Source organism: Pogonomyrmex barbatus, unplaced genomic scaffold (genome assembly GCF_055798465.1).
Source record: "Pogonomyrmex barbatus isolate J1 unplaced genomic scaffold, ASM5579846v1 scaffold2, whole genome shotgun sequence".
Taxonomy (NCBI): Eukaryota; Metazoa; Arthropoda; class Insecta; order Hymenoptera; family Formicidae; genus Pogonomyrmex; species Pogonomyrmex barbatus.
In genome coordinates, this window is record NW_028297116.1 from 4,192,113 (window position 1) to 4,208,321 (window position 16,209).

The following is a 16,209-nucleotide window of genomic DNA, read 5'->3' on the forward strand; positions in this document are numbered from 1 at the left end:
GGTCCCGCGGCCGGGGCCCCCCCTACCGCCGGACTGCCCGGTCTACCACACAGCATAGTGAGCGAGCCCGACCCCCGGCCGAGCCCGCCCGCCCCGAGCCCCGTTGACCTTGAATAATATAATAACAACCCTCTGATAACGCGAATCAACCACTCAGCCCCCCCTCCCCTAACCACCCCCCATCCCCCAGTTATACACTTGAGCTGCTACGCGACTACCACATCAGCACTACCACATCACCCCTAATTTTTCTCCCATATATAATTTGATTGAATCATTTTATCAATCAACTGGAAGTAATTGCTACTTTTACTTCTGAAGATGGAATATTAAGGATGATAATGGCAAGAAACGGCCGATACGACTGCCCCGTAAAATCTGTCCGCTCCGCTGCTTCCGAGAAAATTTAGAGGGAGTTTGTGCTTGAGAGAGAATGAAAAAGATAGATGCATAAAGAAGGCGAGTAAAAGTGTGAATGGAAGAAATGCCGAATTCGATTGAATACACATTAATTAATATGTGCTCTGGTGTATACTAAAGGCTCATACACAAAATGTACGATATAAAGGTACGTACATTTGCATAAAACTTGTATACAGATGATGTAAATTTCTGTATAATTTACATAAATTTGTATACAAATTGGCATAAAGGCATAGTTGTTTAGATTTATACATAGATTATGCATAATTTAGTCAGGTTGGGCCAGAAAGATACTCTTAGCATAAGTTATTACATTGTTTAATTGAACAAATATTAATATTGAAATAAGAACTTAGTGAACTCCTCTTATATTTTATTAAAAGGTTAATAGTAATTACATTTAACTTATTTCTATTATATTTGTATTACAATGCTATTAATTCTTTAGCTGAAGCATGCAATAACATTTTCTTGAAATTACTGACAGAAGAAAACAGAAATGTATTGACATAATTATGACATATTTTTTCGACATATTTTGATATTATTATAAAATAAAAAATTAATTTGTTTTTAGAAAATGAAAAGTAAAGGCCGCAATGTTATAGATATCAAGAAACATTGATAGTATTGGCGCGTTATTAATTTACTATATTTTCAACAGAATATGAATATAGCGATTATTATACTTCAAATATTATATTCCAACGTATATTTGTCGATTAATATTAAGTTTGCATACTCTTAGATAAAATAATGACGCTAATTGAAAGCAAGAAATTATCCTATCAAAATTTAAAAAATTTAAATATTTTTCTAATAATATATTATTTAAAATATATTGTTATCCATCTCAAAAATTTGTATTATTAAATGAGTACCCAAACTGTAAATCATTGAAGATTAATTGTACATTCGAAATTTTATTTATTGTAAATATTTAATACAGCTAAAGCATTAATATAGCCATTTAATAAAGCATTTCATTAAAATGCAAAATATATATTGCCCATATTCTCTTACAATCAAGGTTTTTATGTTATGTCTTTACTTAAGTAAATTAGTGTGTAATAGACTTTATTTTGCATCAGTGCGCACAATGGTGCATCCAATCAAATTGGCTGAAAAGAGGAGAGAGAGAGAGAGACAGAATGTGTGTATTCGTGTATGTGTGATTGAATAAAAGAATGTGTGAGAGAAAGAGCAGAAGCGCACGCGAGAGAGATAATAAGAAAATGAGAGAGTTAGTGAGAAGAAAAATGAAAATTGCAGTATATTTGTGCATGTGCGTGTTTTGCGTTCGCATTTTTGCATTTGTAGTGCCGCACGAATAAGAGAGTGCATTTTGATGTAATTTTTGTGACCAAACCAAATACAGTTGGACAGAATATAATGACAGTATAATACAGATAGTCGGTCTCTCTCGCGATCTTCCGATTCCAGTAATTTTATATGATATGAATTTGTTTGGTTTCGGCGCGCTCTCTCTTGCACTCTCTCCTTACAAGAAATATCGAAATTTTATAATAGATATATTATTTGGAAGAAATATATTATTAATGAAATAGAAGAGAACAGAGACATATTAGGATTCGATGAAAATGTATTCGGTACAGTAAAAATAATGTAAATGTATTGGGTTGATTATAAAAAGAAAGAAATAAATTGTTCGTTTTTTTTTTCCTATATATGGCTTGTTAAAACTATCAATTTTTTTATGTAATTCTTATTAAAACAGTTTCTTTTATGAGATTTAAATAAATAGTTTTATAAAACTGCAAATATGAATAAAAATAGTTTTAAATAGCTCTAAAAAGTTAATCTTTAAAAACATTTAAAGATGAAAAGAACAAACAGTTCTCTCGAAGCAAGAAAGAAAAGAAATAAATAAATCGTTTCGATCAATCTAATACATCTATAAAAAAAACTAATATACTATAAAAAAATAAATAATTTGTGTTTGTAAAAGTCATCGATGCTTTTATAAAATCACTATTACTTATATAAGTATATAAATATTTAACATTTAAAATATACTTACTGATACAGGTGGTCAGTATTCAATTCTTTATTATCTTTATTATCAATATATAATTTTCAAAGATATACATAGTACCAACATACAGTAACAACATTTAAATTCTTAGATTATTACTGAAAATATTTTGTTATTATATAGATATCGATTATAATTATGACAAAGGACAAGCACTGGTATGACAAAAAATGCAAGTTTTTTATATTTACCAAAACAAATAATGTGTAGTTACATTTTGATAGATTATTATTTAAATATTTTTATTACGTAAAATATTTTTATGTAAAAGTTTGCAGTTAATAAAGAAAAATGTATCAGATTGATTAAAATTAAATTTCTATTTTGCTTTTTATCTAATAAAGAGAAAAAACGAACGAATCAAGTTTTTGTCAGCCTAATATATACGATTTTCATATATTTATATATGTTATATATAAAACATACATGTTCAAAATTATATATATATATATATATATATATATATATATATATAAAATTATGATTTTATATATACGTATATATATAATTTGAATTATTATTTTAATTAACTGATAATAGATTTAATTTAGCGAAATATAAAAGAGAGACTGGTGCAAAAAAGCGCGATTGAAACGAACAAATCAGAAAAATGATAATTCATGAATGTGAAAGTTCTGATACATAGCTGATGATCTGTATGATCATAAGAATCCTAAGAATAATAATAATTTCAACTTGTAATTAAAATTATACAAAAAATTAAAAAAATTTAGTGCGAATGTTAAGCAAACTAAGCAGTTCTTCCTCTTTGTAACATCGTAAAGAAAGGAGTTTATTCACCACTGTTGCAACAAAAACAAAGTATTGTACACGATATTATGTCTAGCCTATTCGTTGTTAGGCTTGATTATTATAGTTGATATATGTTAATTAATTTCACCAAAATATAATAGTTTCTTCCAACTTTTAATTTCTTAGGCATTAATGAGCGTTTCTCTTAATTTTGTAGTTAATTCTCTTAAAATTTGATTTAAGAGGAAATACCGCATCGTCTTAATTTCTGAAAATCGATTCTTTTAATGTTTTGTGTTATCTTTGATTGTAGATCGCGATGCGTCTTATAATAATATTCTTACCTTTATGTTTATTTCAAATAATTGTATCATATTGAATATTTTACATTTCAATATATTTGCTTAATGAATAAAAGAAGGAAAGAAAAAAAGAATTTTTTCTCTGCACGATTATTTACCCTAATTTTTGATAATTAAAAGAAAGCGATGTTTATGAAATATTTTCGATATTTGTATAAAATCAGAATATTATTGTTTGTCACACTGTATTTGGACTCACACATATTATTTCTATTTCTATTTTCGATAAATAATTATAATAATCGATAATTCTTTATGAAATGTTGAGAACTTTTGAGAGATAGACTTGCTTTTAGCAGAGATTTTTGTAATTTTTTTTACATGACGAATGTTCTTATACAACAAATTATATCAAAATAAATTTTTAACTTGAATTTGCAAAAATACTACTTGAACATAGAAATGATCAAGGCAATAAAATAATTGTTTCTTGTACTATTTTATTGTCTTACTTTATTCTTAAATAGAAATTTTATACATTTTTATATAGTATTTTTGAGATTTTTTATAACAAAATATTGCCTTAATATTGAAGAAAATTGTAAAAAAAGAATAGATAAATGAAATCTCTCACTCGTGTGTATCGATGCTGGATTTAATGTAACTCGTCTTGAATTATTCGCTAAACATTTGCTTTTGCAAAATAAAAGATTTTGCATATTTTATTTATATTTATATTTACAACTTTTCTACATTTTTTTTATTTGTATAAATAATTTGTTCATGAATGCCTTGATCTTTTAAAACAGTTTTATAATGAAAGAAAATTATTTTGTGATTAATTTATTGATAATTTTGGTATAATTTCTATTATCGAAATAGAAATAATTTGTGTTTGCTGAAAAAGTATATAAGGATAACTGCTTTTTGATAAATGAGGTTTGATTGAGTTTGATTGATATGAAGTATGCTTGATAAATTGTAAGAAAATGTGAGATAAAATGAGAGTGAGAGAGAGAAAAAGAGAGCATACAGAAATTAGTTTTATTAATTAATCATTATAATACGATTATTATGTATTAAGTGAAGCAATTGCGATGTGTTACAAACACTTGAATATAATGGAGACGATAAATTATTAAGAAAAACAATGAGAGAAACAAGTTTTTGAAAAATTATGAAAATTATGGTGATGATGATAATAATAATTGAATATAAAAAAATATCGACACAATGTATTTTGTAAAGACGTATATCTTTATTCAGTTTAATATACATATTCTAATAATTTTTCAGTTCTAATGTCAATTTTCATGGGGGCGGTTATTGTAAAATTAGATTACAATAGTAATAAGTATTGATTCGGTAATCAACAAATTTTAAAAAAGGATTATTAAAGGGGATTACAAAATTGTATTATATTATCAAATTTGCAAAAAATGTTACAGGCGATTTTTGTTTTCAATTTTCAGCGGCTGATATGTCAGGATAAGAGAGATAATCTTCGTTATTTAACCCATTAACGGCCCGTTTTTGAACATTACCGAAATATTGTATTGTGATTAATAATGATAGTAAAGAAAGAAATGTAACTGTAAATTAAGAAGAAAAAAATTTGGTTTTAAATAATATGTTTTTTCAATTTAAGTAATTTCTATATTAAATTAATTTTTTTAAATATCGATTATTGATATTTGAATATCAAATTTTTAATTCTGAATACTACATGATTATTTTTTTTTTACAATTTCAATATTAATTTGTGAAAGTTTTAGAAAATAAAATAATTACTTAAAATTTTTAATATTTGTAAGTTTAAGATTTACAATTTATATATTGTAAATTTTTTAAAAGTATAAAGAATAAATCCTCTAGAAGAAGTTAAAACACACATTAAAATTTTTTAAAATTTCTTTCTATAAAATTTTTTCTCGATCTATTTATTACAATTTATCTTATAAATTTAATAATCCTTTATAATATATTGTGGCCTTTACTGGGTTAAAAATGCTCCGAATAAGAAGAAAGAAAAACTAGACTGAGTTTGGTATTCGTGGAAGCCTCCAGGATGCAACTTGCACACTTCCGTGATCAAGCCTTTGCTTCTCCGAACGAGAAAACGCGAAAAAATCATTCCAATTTTGACTTTAGATAGAAATTCGATGTCTTGGATATATGTTCTATTTTATATGTGTATATATAAATATATATTACATATAAATATATTTATATATACACACACATAAAATGGAAAAATTTAAAAGAGAGAGAAAGATATAAATGAAGTGAGAAGAAAGGAGGATGAAAGAGATAGAGAGAGAGAGAGAGAGAGAGAGAGTGTGAGGGAAGAAGAAGAAAAAAAAAACACAAAGCATCACAACAAATGACACTTTCATACAACACATAAAGCGCGTAACAGAGTACACACACTTCTGAATAGAATATGTTACGTACATAAAAAAATACACAAGATACATCTACTGCACGACGAGATAGTTCTTAATTAGAAATTTAGACGGTGGAAAAAAAAAGAAAACGAAGAAATAACGAATACGAAGAACTAACTTGTCTTGGCGTAGTCGTATTCACATAACGTAGAGAAACATTATACATATTTTTTTTTGCAAGAATATTATTACTTATAAATACATCATTATATATATATAAAAATATAAATAATGAATATATATATATATATATATATATATATATATATAGAAAGAATGAGAGTGAGAGAGATAGTGAGCGAAAGCGAGAGAGAGAGAAAGAATGCGAGAATGAAAAACAAAGCTACTCTATTTGAGAAGAAAACTACAGAGAGAGTTGTTCTCATTTATATAGTTTTAATTGCGAAAAAATAATTGTGAATTGACGCGCAAAAAAAAATTGTTTGAAATATTTCTTTTCCGAACAAAGAAAAACGGAAAAGAAAATAATCCTTGATATTGTGGAATTAAAAATGAGTGAAAGCAAGTAAGCGAGCGAACGAGCGAGAGAGAGAAAGAGAGAGAGAGAGAGAGAGAAAGAAAGAGAGAGAATAAGATCGCTTTTAATTAATAATCAGTTTTCTTTTTTAATTAATGAATTTTCCTCGTGCGAATATATTTGTATAGATAGAAGAATATTCTGTAACATTCATTTCTTTTTTTCCATTTCATTCTATTTCATCATTTTTTTCTATTTCATTATTTTATCATTTTTTTTTTTCGTTTCTCGACAAGAGAAAACCGACAGCACCAAAACTACGCGTCTTCGTTCATTACGGTTAAAAACAACTAAGACAAAAAAAAATATAAAAGAGAAGCGAACCACAACAACAAATAAGAAGAGCCACTTGACACACTCGATGACGATAGAATAAATAATCGAGAAGATGGTCGAGATAAACGAGCAACATTATTATTATAATTAATAATAATTATAATAAATACAATATTTGTACAATAATATCGAGTTTTGTTTTGCGATGTGCTGTGTTGAATATGCTGCACACTTGACTCTATTATCCATCCCAATTTATATTTTAATTTGATTAGTATATATATATATATATATATATATATATATATATATATGAACTAGAATAGAAGTCTATTATTATTCAAATTTATAATTAGAAATAATTTAAAAAAATTTTTTTAATCCTAAAGGCTATTTCTGCCATTTTTAATTTTGTGAAATCGTTTGATGTTCTCATCAACTTATATTTTGCTAATTGGTCTATAACTGTGAGATTATATGTGTGAGACAATTAGAAAAAAATAACACTTATAAAAGAAAAGAAAAATTTTAAAGGAATACTGTTTATAAAAGAAAAATATTGCGTAAAAGAAAAATTTTTCGTTTAGATGAGATTTTATATCTCGCATTATAAAAGTTGATTATTTGAAAAGAATCTGATCAATTATAAAGTTTTATTATTGATAAAATAATACGTACCTACCTTCACTTTCCTATATAATCAGTCATAATTTTCTCTGAACTTTTTTTTATGTTTTCTATATAGAAGAAATCCGTCGCCTGAGAATTTAGTCGATTCAGCATTGCAGCTTTCACTCCTTACTTTTGTTGAATTATTGAGAATCAAAAGCCATTTCTTGAGATGAAATATTTTTATACTATGTAAAAAAGTAAAATAAATTTGTAAATGTTTTTATCAGCAATAAAATCTTCTTATCTAAATTTTTTTATAATAAACATCTACTTTTGTAATATTTCATAATGGATATATAAGTAAAATGAAAAATTTTAAAAGATTCTATAGGCTATAAAATGTATTTTTGTTAAAAGTTCATAATGTTTAAAATATTAAATAATGTATGGGATATGTATTAATTAATATTTGAAGCATAATTATTGATCAAATAGAAGAAATACTATCGAATATTGTTCCGATTTTATATTTTGAAGATTGAAATCGACATAATTTTTTGTAATCATATAATTCAAAACATTATAACATTCTCTTTCTCAGCATATTGTATAATACAATTGAAATTATAATATGTAATTTTGTTATAATTTTTGTTTTAATTTTCATATTAATCATGTTTATGATTCACTTGGTTCAGATTTTTCTATACAATACGAGAAAATTATTTATGACGATTTTTGGCTTAAGCTGCGTCTTCTCGCGTGTTCCTAACTAAATTAATAAATTACACCATCATCGAAAAACGAATCTTAATCATATTAGTAAATTAATTAAATTGATTTTAAGTATAAATTGTATGCACTGGAGGTCGCTGTGTTTCCGCGTTTTACTTTTCCGGCGAGTTTGTCCCTAATCGAATCACAGGTATTCGACAGCACCTGGGCAATAAAGGCGCGGCACTGCTATCGTCGATCATCATCATCGCGGATTGTATTGGCGTAGGATTGTGTCACGTCAGAGAACTGCCGTGGACTCTCATATGCCTATTGAGATTACCGCTCTGACTGAATCTAAGCAGACACAGCTTACATTGGTACGGTTTCTCGCCGGAGTGTATACGCAAATGCTTGGTGAGCGTCGAACTGTCGGAGAATGCCTTTTTGCAGAATCGGCATCTGTAAGAAGTGGAAAATATTGATGAAAAAAATTTAATGATTCATGAAAATTAAATAATAATTATCTCAACTTTTTATTATATCTAAAAATTATAAGATGTATGATATAATAAAATTGCAAGTAAGTATTAAAAGGGAGTTGAAAGGGAGATTAAGATTAGAAGATTAATCCTAAAAAAATTAAATTAAACTTCCACAAGAACATATATAAATCTGAGAGTATTCAAATGATATAAAAACATGTAGATTACGTCTATGGAATATCTATGGAATATCTATTGTATTATATAAAAAAATATATCGAATAAATCCAATTTTTTTGTTTTTCTTACTACATATATATTAATTTTATTACTATATTCTAATATATGATAATATATGATATTTAAGAAATTTATGTAAATAAATATAAATTTTTATTTTTGTTCTCAGTTATGTTGCATATAAATTTAATTGGCTCTGAAATATAACAGAAAACTTGAACGTATGAACATTTTCAATACATTTTTTTAACAGAGTATATCTTAAATATAAAGAGGGATTTTTTAATTTACTTTTGCGATATTTTCTAAACATTGTCATAAAATCTATCTGTTTTTTACACACACACATACACACGTACGTACGTACGTACGTACATACATACATACATACATACATACATACATACATACATATATACATAATTAATTATATAATGTATATTCATATTAATAATTTTATATATGTATGTACGTGCGTATATCGGTTATAATATATAATATTTGAATAAATAATATTTGATTGTTGAAGTTTCAAAAATTTTTTTTTCATTAATTCTGAAAAATAGATTTAGATACAAACCTGTAAGGCCGTTCTCCTGAATGCGTTCTCATATGCGTGGTTACTGAACTGCTTTGTGAAAATCTCCTGTCACATACCGGACATCGAAAAGGTTTTTCACCGGAATGCGTTCTCGCATGTGCAGTCAAATTTGCTGCTTGACTAAATGCCTTTGAGCACGCATGACACCTTTTCAAAGAACATTGAATCTCAATATTGATCAAGAAATCATTATTCAAAGTAACAATAAAGTAACTGTTATATACAACATATATCATATTACATTTATCTTATTAAATGGAAATTATAACATTGATAATTAATCGTAATATTATTGTTAATTTGTATTTACTGGATATATCTTTTCTACAAAGAGAAAAATCAAGTAATAATTTTATTTTTTGTTCTCAAGATTTTTATGAAAATTCAGATTAAAAAAGTTAAAATTTTAATTAAAATTCATTAAAATTTTAGTAAAAAATATAAAATTAGAAGAGAGACAGAAAGAGAGAGAGAGAGAGAGAGAGAGAGAGAGAGAGAGAGAGGGAGAGAGAGAAAGAGAGAGAAAGCGAGCGTCGATTAAAAATTAGCTCATTAAATTATAAAATTATAAAAATTATAAAAGATTTTAATATTTCAAAGGATATACATATCTTTTTTTATATTTGAAGTTCACGTAAATCGATTGGACGAAAGGTACAATTTTGATGAAATAAAACTGTTGTAAATAATAAAATTTAAGAATAATTATATATTTTGTTTAACAGTTGAACTTGAGACATTTTATATATCTGAAAATTATTTTGTATAGCTTGAAATATACAAAAAATATACAGTTTCTTTAAATAACAGCTTTCTTTAAATAAAAAAAAAGAATTTGATGTTTTTATCATTTTTAAGTGTTCTATTTAAGTTAAATACATCAAAAAAGAGGGAAACTGATATATATATATATATATCTTTCCTTTTCTCTCTTTCTTTTAAATCTGCCAAATTCTGCGTTTTTTTCCATTGACAACATACCCAGAGGTACCGACCTGAACGGCTTCTCTCCAGAATGGGTGCGCAGGTGAGTTTTCAGAGTACTAGGTCTGGCGTATGATTTGCCGCATATCCTACATAGATTCGGTCTGCCATTATCTTCGGGGGTGACACCGCCCGCAGCTCCCGGACCTGCGGTATTCACACAGAGTGTGTGTTCACCCCCGAGTTGCAGCCGACCACCACTATGATGCGGCGGCTGGGGGTGGGAATGGGGATGACCGATCAGACCGCTATTGGCCGGCACACCTTGATTCACCCTCGCGGTCGTTTGCGCTGCTACCTCTACTGGATTGCCATACTGAGGGGCGGGACTTAAGAGAGGTTCCACGCCCCACGCTGAATAACTTTGTTCGTATCTAGAAATACGTACACAAACTCACATATACACACACACACACACACACACACACACACACACACACACACACACATACGCAAAGGTAAAGATATGGATATGTAATAGAAGGGTAGAAATGAGATCAAATAACTGCACTTTGCAAGGGACAAGATGGCGGCCACTATTGGGAAGCTTTTATGAAAATATTTAATATAGTTTTAAAAATAATGTGATAATAAAAGGCTAAATAGTTTTAAGAACTTTTTAAATTATTTTTTATATTTTAAGTGATAAAATATTTGATAATTGTATATCGTAAAATTATTAAGTATAGAATTACAATAAATCCAGATAGCAAGTTAATCTCATTTATCGTCATTTTGAAAATAATATTACTTTGCTAGCTGGGAAATTAGGATAAATTAATAATAATACGGAAAAAAAGATTTGCTGTTATAGGGATAATTAAGACTAATAATATTATTTTGCTAAAATAATACTTTGCTAAAATAATATTACTTTGCTAGCTGGGAAATTAGGATAAATTAATAATAATACGGAAAAAAAGATTTGCTGTTATAGGGATAATTAAGACTAATAATATTATTTTGCTAAAATAATACTTTGCTAAAATAATATTACTTTGCTAGCTGGGAAATTAGGATAAATTAATAATAATACGGAAAAAAAGATTTGCTGTTATAGGGATAATTAAGACTAATTTGCTGATGTTACTAAATAAAATTCACCACTGCGACGGAAAGATTTGCTATTGTTGCTAATGCATCGGCATGCCAATTAATCTTAATTGTCTACTATAACAATACATTTTTTTCCGTGAAATAGTAATCGTATCTTTTTTTTAATAATTTTTTAACATAGAAATATTTTGATAGAAAGAACGAAAAGATAAAAAATCAAGGACCTTACCCGGAATGCATATTCATATTCATGGTCATATTCATTGATACGTTGACGGACATAGCAGCAGATGTAGATCCATAGTGACCAGGACCCGGAACTGATGGGCCTAAATTCTGTACATAGTCTTGCGAGTAATGATGAGCCGCAGCAGTGCTGGCGCCAGTGGTATAATAGCCGGTGGTCGGACTACCGGGATGCACCACTGCGTGCTTTAAGGATAAAAGAACATCGGCTACACCTTCACCGTTTGCACCATTATTTGTCCTTGGTACGCATTCGCTACGCGAACAACCCCAGCTGGAAGAAAAGCCTTAACTTTTACGATTCATCGAGTCGTTGAATTTATGGATACAAATATAAATATATAGAAAAAAAGTTGTATATGTGTGAAAGAATGGTTTTGTTGAAGTTGAAAAATTTGACCAGCTATGAATTAGAGCCGAAAATTTGTTGGGACATTAAAATTATATTATATATTTTAATAATAATGTTAAAATTTTATTATATAAAAATTTTAATATTAAAATTTTTAAAATATTAAAATTTCATTATATAAAAATTTTATAAATAAAATTTTATAAATAAAATTTTTATAAATTTTAATATAGTAAATTTTAAGCATAATAATAAATTTTTTTATGTTCTTGCAATCGATTTAAACTTCCTACGTAAATATTTTGGCAGCTCGACAAAATTTTCAAATCTGATTCAAATTTGTTTAGATACTTCAGCGAAAGTACTTTTTCCGCGTGTATCTATATATTGAATTTATTTTGTTTCTAGAAATATCTGTCATGGACATTTCTTCACACAGATTAAAATATATAGAATGAAATATAAATTATCTAATAATGAGTAATATTTGAAGAAATGAAGAGACAAAAATCTAAGAAAAAAAGGGAAAAGATTAATAAGTAACTCACTTGTATGTTCCTGAACACGGACTGAACAGTCCCGGAGGCAAAGGATCCAGATCTAACGGGGGTAGAGGAAAACCTGCCATGTCATCAACCCAAAAACTCCCGCCGAACTCACTCACAATCTGACCGGAAGTTGGAAGTTGTTGGCTCTGGTCAGCACCAATATCACTCGGCGAACTCTGCAGGTCCTGCAAACGCAGCGTGCCCTGCAGAGCAGCGCCGAGGACGGCTACTTCTTCGTTTTGATTGTCAGTTGAAAGAGTGTCGTCTCCCGAAAGCACGCCGAGCGGCTCGGAACAGAGGCTGGACGAAATAGTCGCCTCAATGCTGCCCACGGAACCTGCAGATTAAGAAAATATTTTGAATTATCGAAGAAAAATGAAATTTTGATATTTGTTTTGTCAAGACCTTTGAAGAATTTTAAGTTGTACATGACACTTGATCAAATTTTTATGTCCTTATAAATGCGTTCATCAAATGCGGGATGACCCATTATAATTTTTCCAAATGATTATCGAATATGGAATCGAACGAAGTCATATAAAGTCATATAAAGAAATATGATAAAATGTAGCTAAAAAAATGTAAAGAGAGAAAAATGAAGAAATGACAAATAATCAGATCTATAATCAGATCTATAACCAGAATTTAGTATTAATAAAAATTATTATTTACAAATAATATAAATTAGCCAGTGATCGAAGAAGAGAGAAATTGAAAGTTTCATCTGTATTTATAAAAATTGCTTTTCCTAATAAAGTTTTATAATTAATTAATTAGATTTGGCAGAATGTAAAATCGAACGAATATCAAAAACATGTTAAAAAAGACGTGCATGAGAAATATCAAGACGAAAAGTTGTTATTGGCCAGATCATAATGTATATTGAAATAAGATTCGTCGAAAAATTTGGTGTTTTTATTTGAATTAATTCCATTTTTTTATTCCTTGAATCATTTCGGAAATAAGTCTCTTGTTATATTAGTTCAAGATTTATATATATTTTTTTAATCACAGTTATGATTAAAGTTAAAATATTAAATTTTAAAATATTCCGTGAATGTTTTGATAGATCTAATTTAATATTGTTTTTATGTTTTTATGTTTTTTTATCCTAGTTTTTAGTTATTTATCCAATGTAAGAAACATTGTTTTCAGTCATTACATTGTACTTTATATATAAATAATAATAAAATTAGACATAAAAAAGTGTAAAAAATAAATATATGTATAAAATTGAAAGAAAATGTCAATGCTTTTTATATATTCAATTTTTTTGTATTATCTTGTTGTCACGGTACAAAATTTCGTTGGGAAAATTTTATATTTTTAAAATTCCAATAAGGTCGACAGAAAATTTATTTCAATATTAATAGGAATATGGCAATTATCCGATATACGCCATAATTGTGACTTTACTAATGTATTACTGATAGACATTATATGTTAATGAAATAATTAAAAAACTGTTATTGTGTCATTCTAAAGAATATGATAATTGTATTATATGAATTAGCGTTCCTTAATTTTTCACATTTCCACAAATTTCTTATAATTCGAAAGATAATAAATGTTTTGCAAGAATTTATATATATATATATATTTGTAAAAGTCATTAACTTCTTTAATATTTGTTTAGTGAAAAATGTTTATTTTATAACAGCACTTCAGGATTGGTCTATTTTAAAATCGAAATACGGTCAAAGTAGAGTAGAGTTGAAGTTTTATATGACATTATATGATTTTCTGAATAAATAAATTGAACGTCATGAACGTCACAATTTTGTTGGAACTATTGTTAGAATAGTTGGAGAAATGTCATATCCAGGAGATCTCGCACTGTAACTATCACCCACGTCCTTTTTTTCGTGTTCGCGATCGTCTTTGTAACCATCTTCGTGATCGTGCACGTTGTGCAGAGGTGCAGAGAATCCCAAATCTCACCTGTGCCGAGGATGTACGGCGGCTCGGAGGTGTTAACCGCGTGATGATTCTGCAGAAACTCCATCTCTGCGAAATTCTCGACGGCGGCCTATCCCCCAGATGCACACCCCTGCGGCCCACCCCTCCTCTTGACAACCCTCGTCTCCTCTCCCTATGGAAACACGCTATCGCTGGTCCAGCCCTCTTCGGTCGTCCCGGTAACGGCGCGCAGCTTCACTGCGAGCCGCCGCTCGCCATTGATGCTGTTTTTTGCTACACAAAATAGAAATGTAGAAATGGATAGGGGGATATTTTAATTAAACGTGAAAATCAATTTTATTAAGCGAAATAGAGGTCGCGAAAGGAGAAGGTCTACAGATATGATTAAATCGATATGATTAAAAATATGCACTTTTTGGGAAAAAAATAAGATATTTTTTAGCTAAAACTGACTTTTGAAATAAAAATATTAATTTTGTTATTGTAAAATTATTAAGATGCATATTGTATATGTTAAATTTGTAGGTAGAAAAATTAGGAAAAATGCAGTTTATATTCGAGGAAGTTAAGATAAAGAATAAAACGTCTTTAATCTTTGATTTGTTTTGAACGTAGTTAAAAGATTGAAATAATGAAAGATTGATTGATGAAAAAAATCTTTATCTGTTAAAAGTTGAAAAGTTTGCAATTGACTTTTTATAATGTAACATGAGTATAAATGAAATTAAAAAATATTAAAGATTTTTCCCTCGAAATTTTATTACAGTGTTATTATAATGAGAAAAAAGTCATGGAAAAGGGATCTGAAATGTCAAAAGATTATGTATCTTCTATGAGAAAATAAGTTAAGAAAGAAATATGGTTCTTTTCAATTATCTTAATGTTCTGATTTTTATAGATATCTCTGGTAAAAATTTATTTTTTTACATTATAAAATATTATTTTAATTTTCTTATTTTATTATTAGTATTTTTTTTAGTAACAAAAAATTGGAATAAATATTTTTTAGCATATGAAACATTGGTGCTAAAATAAATATATACATATATAACGATAATGTAGTTGTATGTTGTAGATTAAGCAAAATTTCTAGTTTTTTTTTTTTGCATAAAATATGTCTATATAATATCTTTTTTTCGAATATATTGTTCTTCAACCATACAATATGTTATTGTAAGATGACATTTGTTTTAATATTGAGTGAATCATATATAATTTTTACATCTGTAAGACATATCCTTATCACTGGACCGGCCACGAAGATCGTCCGGATGAATCAATGAATGACTTTTTATGAATGACCGAATGAAGAAGGAAAATGTACGTGCATACGGCTCACCACGTGTACCTTTATGGCTTGGAAGACCTGCCAGTCCCTGTTAGAGGCTTCTGCAGAAAACCTGTCGTCGGATATTCCCATTCACAGAGCCACGATGTCTGCATCTTCTCATATGATCTTTACATCCTTGCCTAAAAATCTTTATACTCTTACAGTCGATCGTATAATCTCGATTTTCTCGGATTGTTAAATTATCCTTGTTTTTATTTGTGTTTTACAGTCCCTTCAAAATTGTACAGCGAATTTCTATCATGCTTTATAACACAACGACACTTGGTAGGAAAGAAAATCTTTAGAGTAATCCCAAAGTTTTTAAT

General features: G+C 28.1%; 2 protein-coding genes across 9 annotated transcripts in view; one reads left to right on the forward strand and one right to left on the reverse strand.

The window, feature by feature from the left end:
- Nucleotides 1–7,716, forward strand: part of CtBP (C-terminal binding protein) — a 40,967-nt gene extending 33,251 nt beyond the window's left edge. For 6 of the 7 annotated variants that reach the window (XM_089077082.1, XM_089077077.1, XM_089077081.1 and 3 more), the window contains one exon: nucleotides 7,541–7,716. In XM_089077082.1, coding sequence (XP_088933208.1) covers nucleotides 7,541–7,640 — 100 coding nt within the window. In that variant the 3' untranslated portion in view covers nucleotides 7,641–7,716. Of the gene's footprint in view, nucleotides 1–5,006; nucleotides 6,982–7,540 lie in introns of those variants that run through there. The other variant, XM_089077083.1, reaches the window with a different exon arrangement.
- Nucleotides 7,717–8,009: 293 nt separating this feature from the next.
- On the reverse strand, nucleotides 8,010–14,710 carry LOC105423942 (uncharacterized). Of its 2 annotated transcripts, none has more exons than XM_089077076.1 (6): nucleotides 14,575–14,710; nucleotides 12,634–12,970; nucleotides 11,717–12,007; nucleotides 10,443–10,805; nucleotides 9,427–9,594; nucleotides 8,010–8,583 (listed from the first exon to the last, which is right to left on the reverse strand). In XM_089077076.1, the coding sequence occupies exons 1-6, from the start codon at nucleotides 14,636–14,638 to the stop codon at nucleotides 8,418–8,420; spliced, it is 1,389 nt and encodes a 462-aa protein (XP_088933202.1). In that variant the 5' UTR covers nucleotides 14,639–14,710; the 3' UTR covers nucleotides 8,010–8,417. The 2 variants fall into 2 exon arrangements, 1 of the variants encoding a protein (XP_088933202.1); XR_016139320.1 differs by having other exon boundaries at nucleotides 8,454–8,583; nucleotides 10,429–10,805.
- Between the last annotated feature and the right edge of the window lie 1,499 nt (nucleotides 14,711–16,209).